This window comes from Lutra lutra, chromosome 15 (assembly GCF_902655055.1).
Source record: "Lutra lutra chromosome 15, mLutLut1.2, whole genome shotgun sequence".
Classification (NCBI taxonomy): Eukaryota; Metazoa; Chordata; class Mammalia; order Carnivora; family Mustelidae; genus Lutra; species Lutra lutra.
In genome coordinates this window covers 1,804,682-1,817,092 of record NC_062292.1, presented here as the reverse complement: position 1 = coordinate 1,817,092, position 12,411 = coordinate 1,804,682, and the positions used below count along the sequence as shown (strand labels likewise).

At 42.6% G+C, this 12,411-nt stretch overlaps 1 protein-coding gene across 3 annotated transcripts in view; it reads left to right on the top strand.

Annotated features, from left to right (window-relative positions):
- The window catches only part of F5 (coagulation factor V), a 71,384-nt gene that overhangs the window by 43,536 nt on the left and 15,437 nt on the right, over positions 1-12,411 (top strand). For 2 of the 3 annotated variants that reach the window (XM_047704993.1, XM_047704992.1), the window contains exons 10-15: positions 222-433; positions 1,531-1,681; positions 3,432-3,644; positions 4,761-7,518; positions 10,652-10,814; positions 11,581-11,817. In XM_047704993.1, the coding sequence (XP_047560949.1) occupies positions 222-433; positions 1,531-1,681; positions 3,432-3,644; positions 4,761-7,518; positions 10,652-10,814; positions 11,581-11,817 (3,734 nt within the window). The remainder of the gene's footprint in view (positions 1-221; positions 434-1,530; positions 1,682-3,431; positions 3,645-4,760; positions 7,519-10,651; positions 10,815-11,580; positions 11,818-12,411) is intronic. The other variant, XM_047704995.1, reaches the window with a different exon arrangement.

Below are 12,411 nucleotides of genomic sequence, written 5' to 3'. Positions count from 1 at the left end.
CCCCGTGCAGTCCGGTGGCGGTCGTTCCCACACGGTGTCCCACACCCTGTTCACCTGGGACGCTGGTCCCCCGGGGCCGCCACCCGCGGTGCCGTCGCGGCCTCTCCGGGGCGTCCGACCGGGCTCTGCGCTTCCCGAGGGCGGGTCGGTTCTGGCGAGAACTCACGGCTCGCGGTTCCGCGTGATCATCTGGAAAGGAAACGGCCTCTGTCTCCTTCCAGACAACAAGACCATGGTCAGAGCCGTCCGACCAGGGGAAACGTACACTTACAAGTGGAACATCCTGGAGTCCGACGAGCCCACCGAGCACGACGCGCAGTGCCTAACGAGGCCCTACTACAGTCACGTGGACGTCACCAGGGACATCGCGTCCGGGCTGATCGGCCTACTGCTCATTTGCAAGAGCCGATCCCTTGATAAACGAGGCGTACAGGTATCCTGTCCGCAAACGAAACTTGCAGAAACCCCAGGAACTTGTTCCGGCTGGAACAGATTCGGTCTCCTGGCCAAATAACGGGGCTTCACCTTCTAGAGAACAGAATACTATGTTGCCCTCTCTAACGCAAATGGGACATTTATTCCTTTGTTTTGTTGTTGTTGTTGTTGTTTTGCTTGTCTATTTTCATCTAGATTCTCACTCCAGAAGGCAGTTCTGCAACGTGACACTATATTTTGGTTTAGTTTGAAATTCCAGGTCTTCGGTATATCATCAGCAAACCACTTAGCCTCTCTTAATTTCTTCCTTTTATTAAATGGGTAATATCCTCCTAAAAAAATTTTTTTACAGGGTTGTTTTGGGGCTCATCAAGATGCCATCTGGTAAAAGTGTAAAGCTCTCTACCAATCCTTGTTCTCTTTAGAGACCTGGACCAGGGAGAAATAAAAGAGAGAATACTTTGGAGACATAAAATCTGGTGAAGTTGGACCCAGACAATGGTCCATCTCTAGTGAGACTAAATTATAGAGACAAAAGTGAATAAAGATACAGATCTTCATTGGAAAATAATAGTTCCATATTATTGACTTAAAATTCCTGATCAGGCTAAGCTATAACCAAACAAGTTCATCCTAAGGCCTACACAATAAATAAATGCCTGGAAAAATCAGAAACGGACCTTTGGAAGGCCTTAATTTATTGAGCGAGGAAAGGAAACAGGTACGGAGAGGTAGAAAGCTTTCCTATTGCAACCTTCTGTTTTCTCCTTGCAACTATGAGGAGCATGTCTAGTCAGTCATCGGGGTGGAAAGGTGTCCACTCGCAGAGATAAAACAGAATTACAGCTGCCATGAGGAGATAGAATTTTTCTATTAGGATGTTTTAGTCTCTGAATTTTCTGATCTGCTCTGTTTGTCTTTGCATATTACCTTTGGCTCTAACAAAGGCTTTGTACAAAATGGGCTGTCATAAATGCCAGACTTTGTGGCTGCGATGGCCCCAAGACTGTGCCTCTTTGGTTTCCGAGAAGAATTCAGTGCTGTGGGTCCTCTACTGGGACGTTGATCACTGAACAGGGCACTTTTCCCCTCCAGAGGGCAGCAGACATCGAGCAGCAGGCCGTGTTTGCAGTGTTTGATGAGAACAAGAGCTGGTACATTGAGGACAACATCAACAAGTTCTGTGAAAATCCCGACAAGGTGAAACGTGATGACCCCAAGTTTTATGAATCAAACATCATGAGCAGTAAGTCCCATCACTGCTTTTGTCCATCCGTTTTTCCCTCCCATGCTTGGAGGACGACTGTGCATGAAGGCAGAGGCACAGGTTAGAGTTCACTCGCCACCCAGACATTTGGTGATGAAGTTACTGGGGAACACGAGAGCAGCCGTCCAACGACCAGAGGCCAAAAGCTTTTTCTCCTTAGAAAGTCTTCTTGGCCTCAAGCTCCAAATGTGCATGTGCGTTTACACACATGCTCTGGGCTCCTCTGCTCTGGAGGAACAGGGTGAGGGCGGGGTGTTGAGGAAGGGGCTCCAGGCCTTTGTCAGTGGTATGTGGGGTTTTAGACCACCTGCAAGCTGAACGGGCTCCGTGGCCAGAGCAGAAACAAGGTAAGTATTCCGAAGCCAGGTGGTCATGAAGAGGTTTGAAGTGAGAGGTAGGAAGTTCAGAACAGAATGAGTTCCCTGAGCCAAAGTTCTGGCATTTGCTGTGGTTTTCAATCCCAGCGCCTAAAGCCACTGCTGTGTGAAGTCAGAGAAATTGCACTGAGCCTGTTAAAAGCAAACTTTGCCACGGTGGTCAGGGGTCCCACCACTTTTCCTCAGAGTCAAGAGCCATTATGATCACTTTCTCTGATATGAATGATTAGAATTCTCAGAACAGGCAGGGATCCTGAAAATAATTCCAAACAGGGAGTTACTCAGCTTTCTTTGCATAATTTCATTTTTGGCAGTGAATCTGTCATAGTTTTAGGCTAATGTTATCCATTAGAAATTCTGCATGAGCCACAAATATAATTTTAAAATTTCTAGTAACCATATGAAAACCTAAAGTGAACTATATCCCTAATACTATCATTTCAACATATAACCGATATAAAAATGGATGAGATTGGCTTTCTTTATTTCGTACTAGCTCTCTGAAATCTGGTGTGTATTTTACACTTAGAGCACATCTCAATCCAGATTATCCACATTTCAAGTGCTCAATAGCCACTTGGAGTCAGCGCCCACAGTATCAGACAGGACAGCTACAGACCATTTAGAAGAGCCTCCCAAATGAAATGCAAACGAAAAACAGGTTATGTCATTAAGTGCTCCCTGGTGCCAGGTATCGCTTTAGTATCCAGGCCAGAGTGGTGGCACAGGCAGAGGTGGGCCCTGCCCTTACAGAAATCACACCTGTGATTTAGCACCGTGCTTAGAACCTAAGTAAATAAAGATACTGCCTAAAGCTGTGTTCCTTTGAAAAATAATAAAAATGTGTGAACTCAATACTTGAATAAAAACTATTATTATCTCAATGTTAAGAGGGTGTAATTAAAGCTGCAAAATGTGCTAAATCTGCCTGCCTGGGAGGGACACTATCTCTTACTCACTAACCAGTGTGTCAAGGTGAATTTCTTATATTATGCTTTTCTTTCAGGTAGACTCATTCTAGATAATATTGTAAGTTGAGGTTCAGACTATCTTTAAAAGCAGAATGTGGAAAACAGAGAATTTGATACACACTTGACAAATGAATGAGTAAGTCAGCGGGAATGAAAGGCTTTGTCTTTCTCCTGATACTTCTCCCTTGGCTAACGTAGGGAAAATAAGTTCTCATTTGGGAAGTTGGAGTTTGATGTAGTCACATGTTAGGCTGGTGACACTTATCGTAATCACTGCTTTGCTACAACCAAGTTAATATTGGGACATTAATCGAAGGTACAGTTCGACACACGTCCTTTTGTTGGCGGAGGCTTGCATGTTAATGGAATTTCCTCTTTCAGCGATCAACGGCTATGTCCCTGAGAGTATACCCACACTTGGATTCTGCTTTGATGACACCGTCCAGTGGCACTTCTGCAGTGTAGGAACCCAGGATGACATTTTGACCATTCACTTCACTGGGCACTCATTCATCTATGGAAAGAGACATGAGGACACCTTGACCCTCTTCCCCATGCGTGGGGAATCTGTGACGGTCACCATGGATAATGTTGGTAAGAGCCTGGACACTCGGAGAGGAACCTCTGATCTATAAAGTTCTGCTACAGCTTCCCAAGCTACCACAGTTTCTCAGTTTATCTTTCTGATCCCCTATAGGCTTTCCTTTCAGTACTTCTCATGATTTCTCTTTGGGGAATTAATTACTTAAATGGGTCCAGTCCTTTCATGTGGGTTCCATTCATCATTTTCTGCGCTAAGTGAGAAGGAAAGACGCAACAGCAAAAAGATAAGGCGTGACTTTGAGGAGGAGGCATGAACATTCAGCCACAAAAGAGCATTCTTTGATCAAAATGGCCTTTTCCATTTCTAGGGCTAGCCATGCCACTGTGGGTTAGTTAGTAATCAGATACAGTACCTCGGAGGCTGGGGTTTGGAGCTCCTCGGATGTGCTCGGGGACTCAGTGTCTGTGTAACCTTGGACAAGTTCCTTGACCTCACTGAGCTTCCCGTATTCATCTCCAAAACACAATCACACTTTACAGGGTTGCTTTGACTGTGAATTGTCATATGTACTAAATGCCTAGTGCTCAGCAGACACTCTACAAGTGTAACTGTTGGAAACTCTCCGGGAAATCTGTACGTCAGGAAATAATGCCATTTCAAAGAGATTCAAAATTGCCTTCAAACCACCTGAGTCATTCATTGCTTAGAAATACATCTTACATCATCCTCCCCATCGGTCCAATTTTCAAACGAGATGTGCAGCCAACAAGATGTTTATGATAGTTAAAGCCTACTTTATTTTTAACTTTTTTCTTTTTAAATATATTCTAAAACAGTGATTTTTAAACTATCTGTGCTAAGAGTTTTCTCCCTCACTGACCAGTACTTTCAGTCTATATTGTTATATGAGATAAGGGCACTGATCACATATCACATTGGGCGCATAGCAATGTCAATTTGCTGAATAGTTTCCTAAACACCTTACACCTAACTTCTCTCCTTATGTGACTACAGATGATCAACAGTTCTCAGATCAGTGGTGACCCACAGACCATACTTGTTAACCCCCACCTGAAGTTTGTTGAAAATTATCTGCCACAATGAATCCTAGGGTTTTTGTATCTTTTTCTGGGCTTAGAGCTGTTTTCTCTGTCTCTCTTCTATAGGAACTTGGATGTTAACGACAATAAATTCCAATCCAAGAAACAAAAACCTAAGGTTGAGATTCAGGGATGTTAAATGTATCCGAGATGATTACGAAGACTCATATGAGATTATCTACGGACCTTCCGCATCTACAGCCATGACTACACGGAAAATGCGTGATTCTTCAGAAAACAGGGGTGAAGAGGTTGATGATGACGATGATTACCAGAACAGCCTGGCTTCATGGCTGGGAATTAGGTCATTCAGAAATTCATCACTTAATCAGGAGGAAGAGGAGTTTAATCTTACTGCCCTAGCTCTGGAGAACAATTCTGAATTCATTCCTCCTGATACAGCTCTTAGTTCAAATTCTTCTTCCCTAAGTAACATTAGCAGGTTTACTGTCTATAACTTTGCAAAACCTCAGAAAACTCTTCCTTACCCAGCAGCCACCATGGCTGGTCCCTCTCTGGGACACATTGGCTTAGACAAGAACTCAGCTTTCAACCATTCGACAGCAGAACATTCCAGCCCTTATTCTGAAGACTCTGTAGAGGATCCTCTACAGCCAGACATCACAGGGATAAGCCTACTTCCATTTGATGCAGAAGGATTCAGGGGTCAAGAACATGCTAAGCATAAGGGATCCAAGAAAGGAAGAGAGCACACAGCGAAGGACAGGTTCTCCCGAGTGGGATTTTCAGCACAAAAAACTGGGAGATACTTAAGCCAAGGCAATTCTTCTCCTTCCAGAATGGGATCCTGGAAAGACCTTCCCAGTGATCCATTACTCTTAAAACAAAAGAATCCATCCAAGATTGTGAATGGGAAGTGGCATGTGGTGTCTGAGAAAGGTAGTTATGAAATAGTTCCAGATGCTGATGAAGACATGGCTGTTGATAAGCTGCTGGACAGCCCCAAGAATGCCTCAAGGACTTGGGGAGAAAACAGCCCTCTCATAAAAAAGCACAGAAAGCAGAGTGGCCACCCCAGATTTTCTGGAATTAGAAATAAATCTCTCCAAGTAAAACAGGACGGAGGAAACAGTGGATTGAAGAAAATCCCTTTTTTCATTAAAACACGAAAAAAGAAAAAAGAAGTGAAGTTTGCACACCATATTCCTCTATCTCCAAGGGGCTTCCACCCTCTAAGAGGAAAGGCCAATACCACATTTTCAGACAGGAGACTTGATCATTCATTGTTACCCCATAAATCTGATGAAACATCTTTTCCCACAGACCTCAATCAGACATTCCCCTCTGTGAATCTGAGCCTGTTAGCCTCACTTCCTGACCATAATCACAATGCCCCAGATGACACCAGTCAGACGAGCTCCCCTTTAGATCTTTATCAGACAATACCCCCAGAAGAATACTATCAGACATTTCCTATTCAAGAATCTGATCAAATACACTCCACTACAGACTCTAGCCACACATCTCTTCCAGAGTCTGGCCAGATGCTCGACTATGACCTAAGAAAAAAGCCATTCTCTACTAACATTGATCAAATGTTCCCTCCTTTGGAACCTGAAGCCTGGCAGGCAACTCTCTCTGCAGGTCTCAGTCAACTAACTATTTCCCCGGATTTTGGTCATACAACCTTTTCTCCAGACCTCAGCCAGACAACCCTGTCCCCAGACCTCAGCAAGACAACCCTTTCCCCAGACTTCGACCATACAACCTTTTCTCCAGAGCTCATCCAGACAACATTTTCTCCAGACCTTGACCAGACAACCTTTTCTCCAGACCCTGACCAGACAACCTTTTCTCCAGACCTCAGCCAGACAACACTTTACCCAGACCTTGACCAGACCAGCTTTTCTTCAGACCTCAGCCAGACAACACTTTCCCCAGACCTCAGCCAGACACCCTTTTCTCCAGACCTCAGCCAGACAAACCTGTCCCCAGACCTCAGCAAGACAACCCTTTCCCCAGACTTCAACCATACAACCTTTTCTCCAGACCTTGACCAGACAACCTTTTCTCCAAACCTTGACCAGACAATGTTTTCTCCAGACCTCGACCAGGCAAACTTTTCTCCAGACCTCGACCAGACAACCTTTTCTCCAGACCCTGACCAGACAACCTTTTCTCCAGACCTCAGCCAGACAACACTTTACCCAGACCTTGACCAGACCAGCTTTTCTTCAGACCTCAGCCAGACAACACTTTCCCCAGACCTCAGCCAGACACCCTTTTCTCCAGACCTTGAGCAGGAGACTCTCTCATCAGACATCAGCCAGACAACCCTTTTTCCAGACCTCGATCAGATGCTCCTTTACCCAGACCTCAACCAGGCAACTCTCTCTCCAAACATTAGTCAAACAGCCCTTCCTCCTGATCTAGATACATCACTCCCTCCAGACCTTGATCAGACATCCTACACCTCTGAATCTACTCAGTCATTGCTTCTTCCAGAATTTGGTCAGACTTCCCCTCATCCAGACATTGGTCAGGTGCCATCTCTTACCCTAAATAACACTTTTATGCCAAGAGAGCTTAACCCACCAGTCGTAATAGGCCTCAGTGCAAATGATGGAGATTATATTGAGATTATTCCAAGGCAGAAGGAAGAGAGCAGTGAAGAATACACTGCTGAAATTGATTTTGTGGCCTATGATGACCCTTACCAAACTGATACTAGGACAGACATTAACTCCTCCAGAAATCCTGACAGCATTGCAGCGTGGTACCTCCGCAGCAACAGTGGAAACAGAAAATATTATTACATTGCTGCTGAAGAAATATCCTGGGATTATTCAAAATTTGCTCAAAGGTTTGGCCAAATTTTCTCCTTTTATATTCTCATGTTTCCACTATTGCTAAAAAGATTGCTACAGTCCAAGGAAAAAATTCTGGGCAAATTATACTAAGTATAATTTAGGTCCCCTATTACAACTTGTCCTGTACAATTTCCTTTGTCAATTCCAAGGTTAGCTCTCTACATTTGGTGACATTTGGACAATACAAGAACAATCACTATAAGAAGTCTATGATAATCGATAGTTAAGGAAGCCCCTCCTCTCTCTTCCGCTCTCACCACACATGTTCCTACCATGTTTCCTTGCCTGAGTGCAGAGCCCAACCTATCCATAGCTATCTGCTAATCAACATGATTTCACTGAAGTTGGCTTCACATCCAAATTTGTGATGTAGAAATCTCCTTTTGCATTTGGTTACCAAAAAATACGTTAAAATTGTTTACTGATCAATGTAAAGTATACAGCATCTTGGTGACATTTGATTCAAATTACGTGAGATTCCAGTAGCAGAGGCCAAGGATACAAGCCAGTTTAGAAACAAAAATTAAGTTTATATCTTCAACTGAGGCAGTCATTCAGTGATGATGTACCTTAATTTAAACTTGGGCTTTAATTTGGCTCATAGAATCACTCCTCCAATAATTCTTTAATGAGTGCTTATTCTCTCCTAAGCATCGTGCTAAGTGCTGAGACTCTAAAAGAGAATATAAACGTACACGACTCCTGCCCTCATAGAACTTGTGTCTAGTTGAGCAGGTGGATATGAATTAAATGCTCCCATAAATAAGTGTAAAATATAACCAGCTAAAGACCAAGAAGGAAAGGAAGATACATGCTGATATGAGACTTGAGGAATCTGGCCCTGAGGAAGTGCTATTTGAGCTGAGATTGGAAGATGAGTAGAAGTAAACTAGGCAGGAAGTAGAAAGAGGAGAACATTCTAGACAGAAAGAAGGGCATGATGAGGACCTGTGGAAGCAGGAAGCCCTGAAACCTGTAGCTGGAGCTCAAAGAAGAGGATGAGTGGTAAGAAAGCGTTTGGCTAGCTCTGCAAAGGCCAGATGCCACTAGGTTTTATAGGCCATGGGAAGAATTTTGGTGTTTATCCAAAGAGCAAAACTAAAACTTGAAATTGAAAATTTGAACTTGAAATGAAAGTTAAAACTTCAGAAGTTTTTTTTTTTTTTTCCCTCATGGTGATCCCTTTTATTTATTTATTTATTTATTTATTTATTTATTTATTTAATTAAAACTTCAGAAGTTTTAAGCCATTCCTGGTTTCCTAGAATATATGAGCTCCTTTCCTGGACTCCGTTACCTTCATTTTTTAAATGAAGATGTTACACTGAATGGCCCCCAACATCCTCTTCAGATTTAACCTTTCAGGATTCTAGTCACTCTTCAACCACGGAGTTGAAAGAGTTCATGCAGTTTTGCAAGTGGCCTAACTACAACAGAGAGTTTCTAAGGGATCCGTAGACATTTCTAAGAGTTTTCAATTCAGTTCAGCTTAAGGATAAACGCCATAATGAGGTGGACTCTGTATTCTGGGATGACCATATAGAGAAAGAAGAGAGGGAGGGACAAGGGGCAAGGCTTAGCTGCAGATTCTCTGGGACACAGCATGGTGACCATGCTCGAACTGTCTAAATATAGTACAATATAGCTTTTCCAAAAGCTAATGGGTACAGTAAAAGCCAAAAGCCAAAGGGTAATCAGAGTAAGCAAGCACAGTGCATGGTTATGGCTTACAGAAATTATTTCATTAATCTGGTACTGGCATTTCCATATTAGAACTCAGTTTAAAACACATTTTTGGGGCACCTGGGTGGCTCAGTTGATTAAGCTTCCAACTCTTGATTTCAGCTCAGGTCATGATCTCAGGGTCGTGAGACTGAGCCCCACATTGGGCTCCATGTTGGACGTGGAGCCTGCTTAACATTCTCTCTCTCCTTCTCCCTCTGTTCTTCCTACCCCCCCAATAAGAATAAAACACATTTTCCCATGACTTTCTATTTAAATGTAGCACCCATTGCTATATGAGAATAAATAGTTTATCTAGGGGTTTTGAAGAGAGGCTCTGAAGGAGTAAGATTTAGGGCCTTTCCAAAGTGGAAAGGGATGGAACCAGTTCCTTCAAAATCTTATATAGCATTCCAGACATGCAAGCCATGTGTATGGCCGTCAAAGTTGCTTTGCTTGTCCCCATGTGTTCTGTGAAACTCTGTTATGCTTAGGGTCTGGAAGGATGGGGTCAGTAGGGTAAGAAGCAGGAAGGAAGACAGAATGGGATCCTCTGTTGGCGGCTCACAGTGTGTGACAAACGTGGTGCATGACAGAGGAGTTTCGGCCTGTTTCCACAGGCCTGGGACATGGAGGAGTCAGTGAGAGAATACCATGTGCTGCAGACTGAACTAGTGAACTACACAAGGAATAACATGATTTTTAAAAGGGAAATGAGAGAAAAATGGCTACTTTCAGACTATAAAACTCCCAGCCACCTAGTGGCTTTCACAGGAGTGACCGTTGACACCGGACAGCCCCAAGCCCTGGCTGCTTCTGATACTAAAATCTGCTAGAGGCGAATATGTGGTTACATTTGTTCATTCACTGATGTATTACATAAAAATCTAACAAGTCCCCACTATATGCTGGATAACTTGCTAGATACTAGAAATAAAAGAATGAGCAAATTAGGCATGATCCCTGACCTCATGGTGTTTTCACTCTAGTATTAGAGTCAGATTCTAATAGATAATCTCACAAGTAAATCACATATTAAAAAAAAAACAAAGAAACAAATAAATAAGATAACTTACTATATATACTAGAGAAATATAAGAGTACTACAGGAATATACTATATATGCTTAGCAATACTATAGAAACTTATGGAATCGTATAGACAGATTTGACCTATAAAGGTTTATAGGAAGACTTACCTAAGAAATGATATGTGAGCTGGGATCTGAAGGATATTTATTGGCTTAAGTTTTTACTCATTTATATTTTCATTCATCTGTTCCTTGAGTACTAATTAAATATCCATGCTAGATACTATACTCAGAAACAGGGATAATTCCCCCAATTCTTTGAATGGTCTTTCATTTGTTCCTTTAAACAAATACTATTCTTATTATTATTTCAGTGAAGACGTTGATGATGATCCAGAGAACACCATATATAAGAAAGTAGTCTTTCGGAAGTACCTTGATAGCACTTTTACCAAACGTGATCCTTTGGGGGAGTATGAAGAGCATCTGGGCATTCTTGGTCCTATTATTAGAGCTGAAGTGGATGATGTCATCCAAGTAAGTCATCTCGTGAGCGTTGCTAAGATCATCACGGACATTTCCACAAGCACCAGAGGCTTTGTAACTGGAAGGGGCAGGAGGGCTATAGGTAATTTATTTTCCAAAGTTAACAAATAATTACACTTCTTTTCAGAGACTGTTTGCCAAGTGATTTGATAATCTTAAAAGAAATTATCTAAAAAAAAAAAAAAGAAAAGAAAAAAAAGATCTCACGATTTTATTTCTTCCTCTGCGGAGCTCCTGTTTTCTTCCATAAGGTCCAATTCTGTTTTCCCCAAGAAACTTTCTCCTACACATTCAGCCGAATTGCCATCCTTTCAGACATTCCGTCTAACCCCATTCATACTTTGGTTATGGCCTTTTGGTCCCAGGTCTTTAACGTCAATCCCCACGTGCAGCTGCCTCTTCAGCAAGGTTGGAGACTTACTGTGAGCAAGACCCAGAGCTCATTCATCTTCAGATCTGCAGCATCTGCTGTGGTCACTTCACGTGTGCCGAACACTTTTGCTTTACAGCCTAAGAATAAACATATTTTGGTGTTCCTAGGGTAAACTGCTTGGGCTCTATCTCACGGGATGTTATAAAGATTAGATGAAGTAATATATGGGTTACTTTGTACTTGTAGGCAGTTAACATATCTCACTATATATACACATAGGTCTAATTTAATAACTCCCCATCTGCTTGGGCGTATAATACTGACATTTTTTTAATTTGGATTTTTTTTGGACTTAGTACCTTTGTGGGTCATTCTTTTTTCTAGGTTCGTTTCAAAAATTTAGCATCCAGACCATATTCTCTTCATGCCCACGGGCTTTCCTATGAAAAGTCATCAGAGGGAAAGACTTACGAAGATGACTCTCCTGAGTGGTTCAAGGAAGATAATGCTGTTCACCCAAACAGCAGTTACACGTACGTATGGCACGCTACCACCCGATCCGGACCGGAGAGTCCCGGCTCTGCCTGCCGGGCCTGGGCTTACTACTCAGCAGTGAACCCGGTAGGTACATCCGTTGAAAGTTTTTGTCATTCGCCTAACCTTATAACCTGAGTCCACCAGATGGAAGGGTCAAGCTAATTTCTCCTTAAGTGTCTTGCTTTCTATGAGGAATTTGTAAGGGTTCTGGTCAACAGTCTGTCACAACTTGGCTTCAGATGACCGTGAGAGAGAAGCATGTGCTCCGTGGAGAGGAGGGAGGGGTATGGAAATGGTTGAGCTCAGGCAGAGTGACTACTTTGTAGAGGAAGACATGTTTTTGCAATTTCCTTGTGCAAGTAATAGCTTTGTTTTGCTCTTTCTTTATGAAAGAGCTGCAAAGTCGAGATGCCTTCATCTTGGGTAGGCTTGCTAGAGAGAAAGTACAGACTTCAATTTCAGTCCCTATCCTGTCACTTACTGGGGGGGCCTGGGAAAGTTACTTGACCTCTCTCAACCTCAGTTTCTGAAGTTAAAAATGAGGAAACAGTGGATAGCACACAATAGGCACTTGGTAATGTATATTTAATAAGTGAGCTTATTTTTAATTTACAGGAGTGTTTTCTGAATTAAATAAGATACTCCCAGCAAAATATTTGCTATAATAGTAGATGCTCA